General features: G+C 46.9%; 1 protein-coding gene across 4 annotated transcripts in view; it reads left to right on the forward strand.

The window, feature by feature from the left end:
• The window catches only part of MYO1D (myosin ID), a 160,335-nt gene that overhangs the window by 106,799 nt on the left and 36,189 nt on the right, over positions 1-17,347 (forward strand). The window contains exon 23 of one of the 4 annotated variants that reach the window (XM_075774878.1): positions 4,891-4,993. The exons of the other annotated variants lie outside the window; for them this stretch is intronic. Coding sequence (XP_075630993.1) covers positions 4,891-4,978 — 88 coding nt within the window. The 3' untranslated portion in view covers positions 4,979-4,993. Of the gene's footprint in view, positions 1-4,890; positions 4,994-17,347 lie in introns of those variants that run through there. 4 annotated transcript variants of the gene reach the window in all.

The raw sequence follows: 17,347 nt of genomic DNA on the forward strand, positions 1-17,347 counted from the left end.
GCACCTCAGATGTCACCACCGAAGGTGACGGACCCGTCCTGTTTCCCAGCGCTGTGCTCCGTCCTGCAGCATGCCCTGACTTAAAGAATTCAGTTATTTTTTTTTCTCCGTGTTAAAACACACACACGGTATTTTCTGTCTGACTTACCCACGCAGTTCAGATCAATGCGTCTCAGTGGCCTGCTCTCTTCGATGCTTTCTGTTCCCCTAATCCCTGCATTGTCTGCAACCGCAGTCCCTGGTTTTCTTCCAGGATTGCTGAAGGCAAGGGGGAGTTAAAAAGAACAGTAAAAAGCAATCCCTGCAGAACTCCGGCAGAAAATCACTTGCCTAAGGATAATTTTGTATTTTCCATTGCGCTTTGAGACCTGTCAGCCAATTTTAATCATTAGTGTGCACTGGATTCATTTTCTTTAGTTCTGGATTCTTAAACCGGCATGCCTTCGAGCCAGTAGCATTGGCACCGCTACGCTATTGACTGAGCAGTAATTCATAAAAACAGATCTCAAACTAATACGATGGGCTGTAGGCTCCAGGAAAGCCTGTTACCTTGTTCTTATTCCACGCAGGATTCTCTTGGGCTTGGCACGAAGGTGTCTTTGGGAAGATGACGTTCCTCGGCTTGCCCTTTCGCGTGCCTTGAGTATTGTAATTTCATTACGTTAGCCGAGGTGGTAGGAGTTTATTTGGTTGTGGAAGCGGAGAGGTTTTTATTAGTGTCATGTGCAGGTGTATCGTGTGCGTAATACAGGAGGGTGAGTGTATACATGTAATTTATATGTACATATGTAAAAAAATGGAGAAAATATGTGTTTATACATATATTTATATATGCATATATGTAAAAATTGGAGAAAATACATCTCTATACATATGTATGTAAAATGGGGAAAGTGTGTGTATATACTTAGATACACATATATGTAAAAAAACCTGGGAGGGCAGAAATTTGTGCCGTCAGCCTTTCAAAACGACCTGAAATAGCAACACAGTTGGTGTGAGGTGCGCAGTTTGCCCAGGCTTCCCTGTTAAGCCAGATTTGCCTGGGGAAGCGCGTCCTTCCGAAACGCACCTCCCCTGGCCTGCGGGCGGTGGCACAGGGCGGGTATAGCTGGGGTTAAAGCTTTTTTCTGCTAAATACAATCAACCGACAGATCCTGGTCCAAAGAGTTCGGGGTCGGAGCCGACCGGGGAGCCTGGAAGGGGGAGCGGAGGCAACTCGCCCTTGGTACGGACATAGAAGAGACTAAAGCTGAGCTTTAGCATGTTCAGCCTAGGGGAGACCGCTCATCTGAGCCCTGCTTTAGAAAAGAAAAAAAAATAAAAGCCTTTCTTTGGAAAGAAGAGTGCACTTTGGGCTGCTTTCCTGGTATTCCAAGCTTCAGCCATAAATACTGGTTTCATTAGAATCGCATGAATTTTGAGTGAGTGCGGTATGCCCCTAATCCCCCTGAACTACATAAATCGAGTGTCAGAATAAAACCTAAGCAGAATTGCAGGCAATTTGGGGAGATTAAATATATTTGCTACAAACAGAAGAACTCATAAATGTTTTTTCTGGGTTGGTTTTTGGGGTTTTGGTTTGTTTTTTTTTTCCCCTCTTTGCAGCAGTTCATGCTGTGGCAAACAAAGCTTCCTGCAAACACATTTAAGTGAAAGATTTTAAAATTTGCCATTATCTAAATAGTAGTGTTTAAGGTTAAGCTCCACGAGTGCTGCCTGCTGGGTGTTTTTGTTAACAGTAGGAATGCTGAGACGTTTGTCAGGTAGATAGAAAGAAACACTCTGTAAATTCACATTTTCAAGCCATTGTGCAAGGGTGAGGACCAGCATTTTACATGTTTTTGATGCTGTCGGTAAAAAAAAGAGGAGATTCAACGTAACTTTGTTTTTCTTATTTAGGAGAAAATCCTCAGCTCAATTATGAGCATGGTCTGGAGCACAAACCATTAAGTAGGAGAGCCCAGTTTGATTAAAATAGATTCAATTTTTTTTATTTGTTATGGAGAAATGGACCTTCTAGCTCAGGTCCAGGTGTCATACAAGAGGTTAAAAACACTTTAATTTGTCATAAAGGTGCTCTTTCCTATCAAAACTGCGCTGATTTTAATCAGTTTAAGATTGTTCCTTTCTTTTAAAGCTCTTTACCTTTCTCTTGTAGAAACCGTGATTAACTGCTGAGACTAATAGATTTACGTGCGAGTTAAACCAGAAGCATCTTCTCTGTAGTCAGCAACAATCTGGAGGAGACGATGGGGATTCATACTTTTGAATTTTTAGGACAAAGAAAGAAAGAGGAGCCCAAACTGGTATTTGAAAACACAAATGTGGTGGTGTGTTACTCGCAAACAGACCTTACTCCAAGGAAATAACCGTCTCATAAGGCAGAAAGCCTCTGCACAAAGGCAGGGTGTTACAACTGCTGGTAGCAAATTAATCTGTCACTTAAGCTTTGTGAACGCTATGAAAATTATCCATTAACTGACAATGGGTGTCAGCAGCGCCGGCAGCCGGGCTGGTGACGAGTACTCTTTAACTGGAAGTTTCCATCGATGCTGGTGATGTCTTGTAGGCTAGACGAGATCAAAAGGAGTTGAGCGCCGCTTCAGAAAAGCGGGCTGGAAACTAACTGCTTCTAAATTGCTATTTAATACGATTTGTCCTTTGTCACCGCTGCCAGCTAACCCGTGTTTAGTTCTGATTCAGCCGTGCCAGTGGCTGACACCATTGTTAGCGGCGGCTGGATCCTGACAAAGGACCAGACTTTATTCATAGCAGACTCTTCCCTAACGTTTCTTTCAGTGCTTGAGCTTTGTTTTTATACAGGATTTCTATTCGTGATGAATTTTTCGTAAAATTCTGCTGTGTTTCGAGGGGAGCCTTAGCCCGCAGTTAGCTGTCAGGTTCTAAGCACCAGGTACTCGAACGTGTGGAAGGGTAGTGGCAAAAGGAAAAATGGTTTCCTTTAAAAAAATCAGTTAAGAAAATATATAAACTGGGGAAAAATGGCTTAATCTATTACCTTGTCTTCGTGACTTAAAAAAAAAACTCTAAGACTTGGATAAGACTTGCCTTTGGCTAATTTATGATCTTTATAATCACCTCTTGTAATTCCTGTGTCAGTTTGTCAACCCCACAGTTGTAACTTGGGTTAAGAAATGACAGTTCTCCTTTGGAAAATACCTTGCATGGATTAAAGATTTGTTGCTTTCAGTGACTGCAGGGCACGAAGAGGCGGAATTTAGAGCACACCAACGAAGCGCACTCTCTTTCTTAATTATTTATACTTTGGAAAACGTTTCTTCAGCTGTTGATGCTACCGAGTTTTTTCCAAACACTTGTCCTGCTAGAAGGGAACTCATTAAGGAACTCGGAAGAGGATCGTTTCCTTTCTTAAAACTCATCTTCCCGATGCTGCTGCTGCAACAGAGTTTGTTCCCTGTCTCTGCAATGGGTCCTGAACTCCCTGACCAGGCAAGCCTTCATCTCCCAGTGGAAAAGTAGATTTTTTTGTTATATCTGTCCATATGTTCCCAAAATGGCAAAAATAACTTTGTCTCCTGCAATCCTGGATTTGTTATTTTGAGAACAAAACGAGCTCGAGAGAGGGGCTTGGGCTTTCGAGAGTCTGAGTTTAATTTTTGCGGCAAAATTGTGAATCCTTCATTTGAGCGCTTGCCCTCTACATCTAAAAGTCAATTCTTTTGTCCTATAACGTGAATAGTAGCAATTTATTATATTTTATGGCTTTCCTTTGAGTACAAAGAGGTTTATCAGTCAGCTTTTCCTTCCCTAGCCTGCCCATGTCTTACTCCCATTGTCAGCATGAATTCTGTCTAAAATCCTCTGGAAAGAGGAGTCTGCTGGGGCTGAAACCTGTTCGAGTTATTTTATACCAGCATCTCTGCGTAACTTTGATGCTTTCCATTCTGTAAGCAGCACCTAGATGCTAAAGCTCCGTGCAGATGCTCATAATCCTCCTGGGATGGAGATCTTGGAAGAACTGAGAAGTTATTGGAGCTTGATGTGAAGGAGAATGACTTTTCCGATGGTTCAGTTGCTTGATCTTTTCCAAAATTGTTTTTGTATTCAGGAAGTCTTATTCAGGGCACTTAAAAAAAATCATTGATTACTTTGAAAATTTAGAACCAGGTTTCTGCAGTAACTGTAATTCCTATGAAAATAGCTCTCTGGTGACCCAAAGGTCCTCTTCAGCCCACCACACCGCTGTGATTTATCACTAACAAACGATGCTTTGTCTGATTAGCCTTTTGCAGAGTGTTATTTGAGTTGCCCAGTTCATTCTCTATTTCCAAGTAGTGGATCTACTGGGCTAAAAGAGGTGAATCCTTTCTGTTCTTGGAGAGTCTATAGCAGCAGTGTGAAACTGGAAGGATTATTTGTGGTCCAGGGGAAAAAAAAAATAGCATTTAGACTGTCAGAAGCCATGATACGTGTTTTGCAGTGTCCTAGAATATTCAAACCCATCCTCCTCCTCTTCCTCTCCAGGTGTTACAGAAACCATCAATATGAATATTTTAATATCTTAGAGCACTTAACATTTTCCGTGCCCTTTTATGAGGCTCTGTCCAGCTCCCGCCTGTCCTTGAGAAATTTATGATCAGAATGTAAAAACAATTAAAGAAATCACACCCGAGCAGTCATTGTGGGGCAGCGATACGGAGTTCCTGGGTTCCCCAGCTGCCGCGCCAGCCTTCCCAATCGAGCTTCCCTTTTATTGCTGCGTGCTGTGGATTTTCTCCAGAGAAGGTGTTAATTTAGGAATAGGTGAATGGGAACATTTCATCTTACAAAAATGTTTCTTATGGGCTATCTGCTATATTCAGTGTTTTCCTTATCACACCTTTCTGACTGTATTATTATTTTCAGTCTTGAACTACAGCTCCTGGCGTTCATTCAAACCTGTGAAAGTTTGACCCGATCCATCACCTTGCCCGCTGTTAACAAACCGACATAAGCAGAAAGCGTCTTCTAAAGAGCCTTCGGTGCCACAAACCGTAGCGCGCTCACAAAAACCATCCCAAGTCGCGTCTTGAAACCCGAGCGCGGCGCTGCAGGAGTGATCTGACGCGGCAGAGTTACGCTGCCAGCTGTACGTATGTGGTTGCACGAGTCAAGGTTGTAAATACTGATGATCTTGCTGTTGGTTTAATTTTCAAACCAAAGCATTGGCTACCTGCTGTTCCAAGAGCCTTTCCTCTCCAGCAAACAGATGGCCCCACGTTGGCTGGCCTTACCAGGGCTTAGTTTCACCAGCAAGTCAGTATTATCAAGCTGTCAAAGGACCCATCTGCCCCGAGCAGCTGTCCTGGCATCCGCCGCTCTGTGCGCTGGGAACCTCCCTGCTTCGCAAATCTCAGGCATATAAAACTTTTTGTTGTTGTTGTTGTTGTTTTATTTGGGAAGGGGGCTGTAATTCATGCCATCTGCCTCATGCGCTTAAGCAAAGGGATATTACGTTTGAAAACGAGCTACTGAAGTAATCTTTTATGCTCCCCTCGTAGTCTGTGGCCTGCTGTAACTATACCAGCATGTTTTACTTCTTTTTTAAAAAAATGCAGATTTGGACTCAAAACGGATGCAGATATATTTTTGGTGTCAACACATAACTTCAAACTTCTTTGAATTCTGGTGTGTTTAGTGCCTGCTCTTCCACCAACTGTCAGATCTCGGCCAAAATGTGAAACCTGTTTCCTTCCCTGGAACGTGGGAGTTGCTGCTGACGGCGCTGGTCGGGGTTGTCAGCACCCAGGAGCTACTGGTTACAAACCTTCAGAGATTAAAAATCTCTCATAGGTGATGCTTAAATGTTAGCATAACTTGATGCGTTCCCTATTTGTTTATAGCGAGTCACTCACGGGGTGGTTTTCCTACCTCGGGTCTCGTTATTTCTGATTAAAGGTGTTTAGTGGCTGCCTGTTCGCCAGCTCTGCGGAGCAGATCCAGATCCGAGCTCCAGAACAGCTTTTCCTTAGGAATTTTTCTCTTGAAGACTTTGGGTGTTCGATAAGCCTCATCAGCAATATTGCTGCTATTTTTTACATTCTGACGTAAAAGAAAGTGCGGTGGCGGTACACGCTAACAAAACTTTCCTTCTGGTTTTCTACTTTACAGCATCTTCAGCAGAGGCAAAAATTTGTCTTTTATGCTTGTTTTCCTTCCATTGATCTCTTGCCCAGTTCATTTCATCTCATGAACTCAATATTTGAGTTGTTTTCAAAAAGGCACTCAATGCTCTTTCAAAAGTAATTAGTGACTTTGGCGCATAACTAAATTTTTATGCTTAGAGGGTTGGGTTTGTTCTGGAAAGTGTGAAGCATCTATCTGATAAAATCTGGATGAGGTAAAGATCCCTCGCTTGGTGCTTGACATTCTTGGAAATGTCTAAGGAACTTAGTTTTTAAATAGAGACTAAATATTTGGTAAAAATACTGGGTCCCAACAATTCCTTCTGAAGTCAAGGTCAAATAAATGAGTGTTTAAATGTGGCTGTACTTAACCTGACTTTGGGGGGAAAAAAAAAAACACCCACCAAAAACCACTTTTATTTCTTGACAGACTTTATAGCTTTTATTTTATCATGTTACAACAGATCCAGAACTTGATGTCTGAGCTCAAGTTTTAAAGCCCCTGCCAAAAAACAGCTTGAAAAAGAAACGCCAGTCTGCGGAATCAAGTTCACAGTATAAAATGGAAGTATATCTACTTAATATACTGAGCCTGGTGTATTGCTCTCCTTATAAATTCTCCTTTGCCAGCCTGTAATTCTGGGTTTCTTACCCAAATACCTGAGTGAAATAAGTGCTCGCGTGTTTTGGTCCTGGCTCTCCTCTTTCCCCTTTACTGTGCCAAATTCCTAAAGAAAGTTCTGTTGGGGTTTGGTGGGGGGTTTTATGTAACACGAAAAAGATTTGCATTAAGTGTAGTTATGATCATTTTTGTGGTTAGTTTTAATGTGTTGCCTTCATTTCAGTCCTTCAGATCCCTAAATCAGTTTTGATTTGCTATTGCTTAAACGTTGCCTTTTTCCCCCCTTTTTCAATACAGAAGCGTTGAGAATGATCCGAGGCAAATTTCCCTGTAAAATCTGCTTTGTTCGTGCGGGCTGAAACTGTTTTTTCATGCCGTAGCTCGGTAGTTACATATAATAATTTATTATCCAAATAGGATGTTTTAATGCTAAATTAAGTGAGGGAAAAAAAATCCAAAAGAGAGGAATGCTGGGTGTGGATTCCCCAATTTCCATTTCTTAGCCAGCACTTGTGCTGGAGCCTCCAGACAGCAAAGCCCCTTCCAGTTTTCTCTCTTAGAAAGCAGAATTTCATCTTTTTTTGAGATGCTGTTTTTGATACAGAGAGCTGTGTGAGATTTAGGACTGCTTAAAGGGTTTCTCCTTCAGCTGTGGGCATTACCACGGCTTTCTACAGCTCTCCATCATCTCCATCTCTCTTCCAGTAGAGTCCTGCGTGTGCTGCGGATAAACGCAAACGGTTTGATTTGCATCTTCAGAGTATGCAGCATCTCGAGGAGTTTCTGTGTCCGGGATAAATCTCTGGTCAGTGGAGCCAGGTGCAGTTCAGACATTTCTCCTCCCCAGACGTGATGGCTGGATCATGCCCTCGGGTATCACAGACTCCAAAGGATAACGCTGACGTGAACTCTGTTGTTCCCGGTTTCTGCGCCACGCTGCGCTGTGAGCTGTGGTACAGCTTCGAGACGCTTTAAAAAAAGTAATTTCACATTAGAAAAATGTCGCCTTAAAGAATCTGGCCTCAAAAAGTGCTGCTGGTAGCAGGCTAATGGGGCAGGTCATCTTTAGAGCTGTAAAGCCTGGAAATGATCAAAGTGACGTGCCAGTTTGCCTTAAAACCCAGGGGTTTTGAGGTAGAACATCAAGTACTCGGGAGATGTGTGGGGGGAGACACAGCAGATATCTGCTTTGGAGGGACTAAAAGAGCTCAAACCTGAACGATGGTGTTTGAACAGTTGCAAGGGGGATCTTCCATGACAATCCTTTTATTTAATGCTTCAGTCGGTGGCTCTGGCACTTATCTCGCCACCCAGCTTGAGCCTAATCACTCCGTAGCCGGCTCTCCCGCAGCTCCGAGGCAGCTCCTTCGGGCACGCTGGAGCAACCTGGTTTTTCTTGGGAGTTCACGTGGGAGTGCCTGCAATTACAGCTGCCTTCGGCTTCTCCGCGGTGTTCGGCCGACAGCTATCGCCGAGGGAAAAACAATGAACCATTTTCTTCAAGCGACGCTCACTGGTTTGATAAATAATTGGCAAAAGGCGCTTCACGTGATGGGTTTGTTACCCACGTAGGCAAGGAGAGAAGCAGAACGGATGATGAGGGGGTGGTTTATGCTCTTTCATTACAGCTAGTTTCCTTCGAGGATTTAATTTAGCTGCAGCGCTGAGGGATAAATGCAATCCATGCGATTCAAAACCAAATTGGGAAAAGCCCAAATAGCACCTGCTGCTTCCACCTGCAGATCACACCCGATGTTGTGCTCTGCCTCGAAGGTGCGTGAGCTTGTCTGTTTTCATTGGCTTTTGGTTTTTTCACTCCTGGGGAAAGTTGCGGTAGAAGGAGCTCCAAGTCCACGCCGAGCATGGGGAGTGGCCTGATATTCCTCCAGGATCAGAAAACTCCTGAAATGCTGAAACTTTCTAGCCCCCTCCATAGAGCATCATTTTCTAAAATTTCCACCTCTGCTCGTATCCCCGAGGACCTCGAGAAAACCAGTGCTGCCCGCTCCCAGCCTACTCATCAACCGAGGATCAGAAACAACGTGCTTGTTAGTTTTTCAAAAGGCAGAACTGAATAGGATATGAACTTGGGTTTGAAATAGCATTGCAATCGCATTACCATGGCGTTACTCCTGCGCGTCTGCCAGCGAACCCAAGCTGGTCCCTTCTTCCTGCTCATGCACCCACAATCCAATTTTTGGGGAATACTTGGGAATATCTTTTTTTCCCTTCATTTTCCCCTTTCTCCCCTCTTGAAGCTCCCTCTCCAGATGAACCACGGCGATGCCATTCAACCCGCGCAGGCTGGCAGAGCGCGGTATTCATGTGCCGGAGGAGGAGCCGCACAGACGGGGCCCTGAGCAGCTTGTGGCGGTGGTCTTGCTTTGGAGCCCGTGGGATCCTGTGCCGACCACGGCAGCATCGTGGGTCCAGCGTGTGCTGCGCTTGGACTTCGGTGTGGGAGCACCGCAGACCGCTCTGCGGCCAAGGGGCAGGGAACGGCAGCTGATGTGGCTTTGCTGGTTGGGCGGTTGTCCTCCTTCTGGGATGTTTTGGGGTTTTATCCACATGGTGAAGGTCTTCTGGCCTCGGCACGTCCCACCGCCCACCCTGCTCGCCTTGGCTTCCCGGCACGGCGGCAGAGAGCAGCATCCGAGAGGAGGCAGCTACTGCGTGGGCATCCTCCCTCTCCTTTTCCCGTCTGTCCCTGTCCCACCTTTATGCAGACACACAGTACTCCCCGGAGCTCCTGGAAAAAAGGGACAGTTTGGTTTTCTTCCCAATTCTTTTTTTCTTTTTTTTTTTTTTCCCCACTGCGGAAGAAGCTCCCGGGGTAGGGAAGAGCACTTTGAGGTTGATTTCCTCAGCACAAGAGACCCAAGAGGTGGGAAAAGAAATAAGAAAGAGGATAATGCTCTGATTCCATTAAATCCTCTTGGCCTAAAATCACAACCTGCGTTTCCCCATATACCTTATCAGCAGCTCCCTCCAAATACCCAGTTCCGTACTGGAGACGGGGTAGCAGCTCTGCTGGGCCAGTGGCGATGGTGACGTGCGCGTGGCTCGTCTCGGCAGACCTGCCCGCGCCAGAGGTCTGAGGCTGCTTTCGGAAAGGTAACACGCGTTTTCCTCCGGACGCGCTGCCCACCTTGCTGCTGTTGCAGGAATTCTTTCCTTCGCCAGCATTTCTCTCGGAGAAGGACTCCAGTGACAGACAAACAAAACTACCAACCACACAAAGATCCATCGTGGTCATATTTACTGGTGACCTACTTAAAATCCTCTTTCCTCATCCTCTTGTAGTGTGTGTGCTAAAATGCTGGCTGGCTTGCAGTCTCCAAGGAATTGCTAGCGGAATGATAATGAATGCAAAATGTGGCCCCTCGTTTGTTTACCGGTGGTTTCTGAAAAGACATGTTTAATTTTTTTTATTGCATCATTTAGACTCTTTTTTCCCTCCCCCTCCACTTGTGTTATTTTATTCCCATTTCTGGTCTCCCTGCTCAGAAGCCTTTGTGTTCTGATTGCAGGCAGGGCTGTTTGAAGAGATGCCATTAAATCACAGGATGCCTTAATCTTTTGATTTTATTTTTTTTTAATTTTATTTTTTTTTAAGGAAAATTAGGCTTCTAGCTCTATACTGGAGAGTCTGAGCTGTGTTGTCAAAGGCCTGTGTTGAGCATCATTTGGGGTTTTTTTTGTTCTGGTGGAAGCGATCCAACAGAGGTGATTGTTTATACCTACTCCAGTATATTTTTACAGGGTTATTGTAAACAAGTTTGCGGTCCCGGGTAGAAAGTCATCAGCACTGTGCATATACTGCACCTCTCAAGCTTTCTTTTTCCTAGGGTTTTGGGTCTTTTTCTTTACAAATTCATTTAGAGAAAGGCTTGGATGTTCCTACTTGCTCACCCATGCACCGGACCTGTGCCGTTAGACTGGCACACGCGCGTGTCTGTGCACGTACTGTGATTAAACTGTCTATTTTGGATACTCATGATTGAACGCGTACGTGGTATGGATAAATTGACCCTAGGTTTACAAAGAATAGCAACGGGATGGTGTAGGCACCCGCTGAAACGCGTGCACGAGGGATCCCACCTGCAGTTGTGCATTTCGAGTGACTCAAGAATCCTCCTGGTTTTATCACTTCAGTTGCATAAAGCATGCCGTGTTCTCGTACCGGTCTAAATTCCCTTATCTCGAATCGAATTTCTAAGCAGATGTATAAAAGCGCAACAGGAAAAAAAAATACCACTGGGTGGCTTCTGCATTTCTTGGCACCTAATAACTTTGCGTTATTGGAGCTAAACCCTGGTGCCTTTAGGGGTGCGTAACAAATCCAGCTTCTTGCAGTCCAGATAATTCTTGTTTTCTCACCAAACGCTTTTAGACCAGGGGTTATTTTCATGTGCTGTCTGGCATGTTGGAGATGCTACGGGAGCGTTTACCACCTTCTCCCAGGCAGTTCTGGGTTGCTGCTGTTCCTAGGGTAGGACATTGCTTCTGCGTCGTCCCTACAGGAGGTGACGGCAATAATGGTGATGGGGGGGGAGGAGAAGTAATTAGCTCCACGATACTGATAAAACCATTCAGTATCTATGGAAATTAATTCAGTTTCTGGCTCCAGGGCACTAGCTTAAAATTAGACTGTAAGTAATGTTTTGTTCTCTTTTAAGTAGTGAGGAGGAGCTGCTCGGGACGGCGCGTAAACATGAAAACAGTTTTGTGCTGTTGGAGTTGCAGGCTGCTGATTCAGGAGGAGGAACCTCATCTCCCGGTGCCACTCCTTAGTCAGCCGCTGCCCGTGGCTGTCGGGCCCTGTCCTTTGGGCGGAATAACTAAACGCGTGATGACTGCTCTTTATAAAGTGAGTTAGAAGCCTTTGGAGTGGGTGTCGCTGTCTCGTTAGGGAAATTGGGGTGCCTGAAGAGCATGGCGTGATAGTCCTCATCCCTCTTCCCTGCGGCGTTCACAAATCAACAGGAAATAAATAGGGCTTGACTTGGAAGAGCTGCCAGAAAAGTTCTTGCCACGAAACGTGGCTCGCTGGAAGGAAGAAAATCAAGATTACAGTGAGGAATATTGTCTGCCTGGGTCTGTGTGCACGGGAGTTAAGCTGGGCAGATTAAACGGGGTATTTAAAAGCAGACGGAGCAAGCAGACGGAAGGAAACAGTTCTGGTGGTGTTGACCGGAGAGTCCTTGTTACAACCTGTGGGGTTTTAATGTATGCCGTCTTCATATATACCAACTGGCCTTACGGCTGCAGAGACTCCGATGGCTGATTTCACCTTCAAAGGCACGTAGAGCACGTTCCTCGTTAAGAAGCATTGATCAGCAGTGGTGTCTTATCTCTTTATCTTCTTTAATTTCATTTAATCTTCCAGAGCCTGTGGTATAAATTAATATCCCAAGTCCACAGGGTGCCTTGCATAAAGCATTTTTACATATAAATGGCACAATATATCCTGTAACAGAGATGTGATTCATAGGCTATTACATGTTAAATCTTAGGTGGAAGCCAGCTAACTAGTTTATACGAAGTAATTAGATTCTGAATTAAATGCACAATGGATTTTTTTGATTTTTTCCCCCCCCTTCTTGCTTTTCCTTGTGTGAACTCAGAAGATGAGCTGATATTGGAGAAGGGGAAAGTGTTCTTCCTTCTCCATCACCCCGTCTGGGTATCTGCTAGGCAGTCTCGCGGGGCAGGCTAAGGGAACATTTATGGAGATGGCTCCGTCCTTACGCCCAGCCCTGCTGGGACTGCTCACCCAGCGAGCTCCCTTCCAGAAATCACTGCTTTGCAGCTGGGGGGACTCTTCCTCCTCGCAGAAATAAGTTATATTTGTGTTTGCAGAGATGGTTGTGACCGTATAAGGTGATTCATTGCTGTACAGGTGAGAACAGCCAAAAGCAATAAAATAAAGGCCCGGTCCGTACTCCCCTGCCCCCGATGCCCCGATGCCCTGGAGCACACGTTCCTTCCTTCGCTCATCTTGGTGGGGTCAGAGGAGAGGGAGAGTTCCGATGCCCGAGCTGTGGATGCAGCGGGACCTCGGCTGACGCCACCTCCGCACCTCGGGGACGGATACCCCCCCGTGACTGCTCCGTCACCGCTGAGCTGCGCCGGCTCCTGCCTGGGTTGGCATCGGCCGTCTCCTCCGCGCCGCAGGCGAGCTGGGAGCTGAGCCCAGGCTGACGATGGTTTTAAACCAGGCTGCGTCCCCCAGCTCGGGTTTGCGGGTCCGAGCCCTCCGGCCGCTTTGGGGTTGCAGAGAGGCGGCTGGCAGAAGGGCTGAGCTCTCCTGGTGACCGGGCACAGCAACGTTTTACTCTGGGATCTTCAGCGTTCGGGGTCGGTAATGCAGATACTTAACCCCAGTGCGAGCTCGTCCTAACTGCGATTTCAGAAACTCCAGACCAGCCCTCCCAGCCGGCAGGCTATTTTTAGCTTGGTTTCCCAGGGAAACGTGGGTTTATGTGGCTGCCGTATCCTCAGATTTGACAGTGAGGGAGAGAGGTAGCAAAGATCATTCTCTCAAGTTTTGTGAAAATGGCTCATTTTGATTAAAGAGACAAGCTCTGAAATCTCTGCTCAGCCAAAGGCAGGGAAATTCAGCCCTGTTCCTGCCCAGCGGGGAGCCGCAGCCTCGCTGCTTCGTCAGCCCACCGAGAAAAAGGAGTATCACGGCACGGAAACGCAGGGCTGGGTGTGAGGGAAGGGTGCTGAGGGATAAGGCAGTGGCACAAGAGCGCGGGGCATGTTTTGTTGGGGTGTTATTTTTTTAGAAAAGCAGGCTGTAGTCGTTCCTCCACTCATAGAGCGTCTTGTTTTAATGGAAGCATAAAAGATGCTTTTGGGGTGCCCCCCAGCTGTGTGCAGGACACGGCAGTATCTGTGAACGGATCCTTTTTTTATTTTAATGTAGAAAAGGGGAAAGAAAAGATATTTTGGTGCCCGAACCCAGTGACCCCGGGCTGCCACAAACTTATCAGCTGCCTGTGAGCCAGACATGCGAGCGCTGGGTGGGGGGGCTTGGTGTTCGCATCCAAATCCAAGCAGTGACACTTCCTCCCAGCATCTTTTGAAGAGGGTCAAACGGGTGAGTGAAACACTTAATCATACGTTTGTCACCTCCACAGCCAGCACGTGTTCTGTTTTGCCTTGCTGTGTCGTTTGAGGGTGACGCAGGAGAGGATGAGTTAGCCGACGTAAGGCGCGTCCCCGCCGTAGGCACGTGCTGTCGTGTCTCGACTCAAGCGTGAAGTGGGGGTTCGAAGTAGGCTGCGCTAGTAGACGGGAATGGAATTAATTTGCCGAAGCAGAGGTGTTCGGTGCCGTCTTTAAATGCCTTGTGGCGTGTCCGGAATCTGCAGAGGGCTGGTAGGTGGGAGGCAGGACCTGAAGGAGCCTCGTGCCTTTCTGCAGCGGCAGCTCGAGGTGGGGGGGACGTACCCCAGGGTCTCTCGGATGGCACTAGACATCCGTGTTTAGGACCTTCATTCCACCATCCATCTTCAAACCTGAGCAGAAGACGTCTCCGCCGGTTTTAACTGATACTGCTTTGGGGCAAGTGGGATAGGGATGCCATTTCCCAAAGCGTTCATCAGCTCCTTCTATTTGCTTCAGTTGTACGCTGCAGTTTGGAGACGTGTGTGTTTGCCCAGCTGCTGGTCTGGGTTGAGTTTGGCTCAGACTGGAATTAATTTGCTTTATAATAAGGATTTACATGAAGACTTTTGAATGTTAATAGTCCTCTTGTGCCTCTCCTACAGTTCCAGTGGTGCTGTATCTTGCAAATGGGCCAGCAGAAACCATGAATGACAAGACAAAGGAATAGGAGACATGAGGATGAGCTCAGAACAGGGCAGCAAAAATAACTTGGAGGGGAGTGTGCTTCAAAGAAAGCTTAGACTAGCCCAGTCCTGATGCCTCAGTGTGACTAAAGTAGGGCTTAAGTGCCCAGCTTAACTCCGCGTTTTACTCATTTGCACATAGTCGATGTTGGGGATATGTCACGTCATGCTTGACAGTGAGTAACCTGTAAGGATCTGCCACCGGTGTGGAGGTACCTACTGCAGCTGGAGGTTGAGTAGCTGAGTAATTGCATGACGAATGATTAGTGCTGATGACTCCTCTTGGTGCTGGGGGCTTCAATTCTTATTTTTCTTGCGTGCCTATTAAGCTGGAAAGGAGCACTGCTGGTGCTGGCAGCTCGGCAGGAAAATCGGCTTCTCCGGACCGCCCGCAGCACCCGTGTGCTGGGACCTGCAGGACTCGCAGGGGAGGCTGGAGATCGAAGGGCACGAGGCGTCGGGAGCCCCAGTCTGTGCGTACGGAGCGGCAGGGCTGGTGTAAATGCTAGTGTAGGGAGCCACGGCGCACGCAAGAGGAAAGGGGGGGGGGGGGGTGTGCCGTGGCTGTGCCCGGTCTCAGACGGAGCCGGGGGCTGCTGCCGTGGCTGTGGTGTTGGTGGGAGCAGGATGTGAGAAGCCTTGATGTAGACAGCGAGGTGAACAAGGCAGGGTCATCGCTGTTATTCCTGCCTAGGCTGTTGCCACGTATTTACCTTAAACATAATGGAAGTGCTTTTGTATTTATGATGTTTGAGATACCTGGTGTGATTAATGACTTTGAGGTTACTCCCAAAACTCTGTTCCCACCTCTTTTAGCTGTGAGTGCCGGGCCTGAGCTGCTTCTCGTCCTCCCACCTGGCCGCGAGCGTGCTGCAAACACCAAGCCCGTCTCCGTCTCTTCGTGACCTTGTGGTACCGTACCACGCTGATGTGTGCTAGAGGGAGGGCAGCGGACGAAGCCAAGACGTGGTTGGAGATGTGTGGCTTTAAAGATGTTAAAATGCCAGGTGTCCTTGTAACCCTCCGATATTTCATCTTCAGAGCTGTAAACACGGGTGCTCGTGCTCCCAACAGTTAACGGGTGCACCCGTAAGTCGGGGGGTTTGCTGCTGATCTCACGTTTGAACCGTTTCTCTTGCCCATGGGATTAGAGGTGTGTTTTGTTCATGTGGGTGTTGACAAAAATAGCAAAATTAGTGAACGTTACCTGAACACGGAGGAGGTTCGTGCTGACGGCTCAGTGTTTATAAACTCCCCAGGACTCTGGATTTGTCGTGTAGGGCAGACTGCTCGTGCAAGTCGCGTGTCAGTTATGATCACACATCTTCTATAGCTAATAGCGATGTATTCGTTTTGCTGTATGCTAGTAGTTCTAGCTAAATATAGCGTGTGAAATGGCAGGATGACCAACACTGACCTAGTTTGGGGCTTTGGTGGTTTGGTTTTTTTCTTTGAAGACTTAGTAAAAGAGATAAAAGCTGTCTGCCTGTCAACTTAGCTTCTAAGAGATGCTCTATTTGCAGGAGATTGTTGCCTGATAAGCCAACTTCCTTTAGGTTTGGTTAAAGAATTAACCAAATTTAGCTCAGCGCAAACTTGACAGCAGATGGGAAGGAAATTTGTAAGAAGTTCAGTGATCCGCTGCCCGTTGCAGAGTTCACCCAGCATTTTTCTTCCTATGTGACTAAATCAGCTTAAAGCCTTTGTCCTAAGGAGGAACCTAAAGCATTTATTTATGCTGCACAGTTTGCTGAGGTGGTTGGTGTTGGGGTCTGAACACTTGCGTTTAGCCCAGCCCGGGTGCACGAATTTCTGTAGCAAAACCTGAGATCGTTTCCTGGGCTTGCACAGTTTGTGCACTTTAATCTGCCGTAGCCCACGTTTCGCTTCGTTGTTGCTGCCGGGGAGGTTACGGCGCTGCCCCGGGGCAGACCCCAAACCGGGATACACAAAACCCCAGGAGAGCCAAGTCGTGGAGCACCTGAGCTGGGTACTCGGCCGTCGGGGTCTGCTCGTGCAGAGAGCGTGGGACACTTGGAAATCAGTTCACCTCTAACTTTAAAGCTTATTTACCCAGAACAAAACCATCTTCAGTCCCGGGTCAGAGATGGTCTGTGAATAGTAAGGAGAGAAGGGATTAAGACGTAAGCCTGAAAAAGGCACGTTACAGGTTAACGTCGCGTTCGGTTTTTCCTCACAGAGGCTGTGCCTTTTATCAGGGGCATCCATCGCTCCCACCGGGCTCTCCAGCAGCAGCGGAACAGGCAACGCCAGGTTGCCTGAGCATTGGGTCCTTGTCTTCTAAATATCACCGCTGTTGGCATAACAGCTGATTCCTCCTCTCCCTGCTCGTCCTCCCACGGCAACCTCCCAGCAAGAGACGGCGCGTTGCGTGCCCAGCGCAGAGAAATACATGTGCTTGCTTGACAGCAGCCAGCAAAAAGGACATGGAAGGGCTGAGCTTGACTTGCCCTTCCGTCAGCGAGGTACTTATTTGGGTATTTCTGGCAGTTAATTTTTCATTTAGTTTATTTATTAGTTTTTTCTCTCTCTGTCAGGCTTGGGGGCGGGGTGGGGACAGGCAGCGGGGTTGTTCCAGCGTAGGTACCCAGGCTGAAATGCCCCTTCCCTTTCAAAACACAACGTTGTGTTTCCTCTTTCACTCCCAAGCCACTAAAATACAAAATATCAGCGGAGGGGAATTTGGGAAGGAA

This window comes from Balearica regulorum, chromosome 24 (genome assembly GCF_011004875.1).
Source record: "Balearica regulorum gibbericeps isolate bBalReg1 chromosome 24, bBalReg1.pri, whole genome shotgun sequence".
Lineage (NCBI taxonomy): Eukaryota > Metazoa > Chordata > Aves > Gruiformes > Gruidae > Balearica > Balearica regulorum.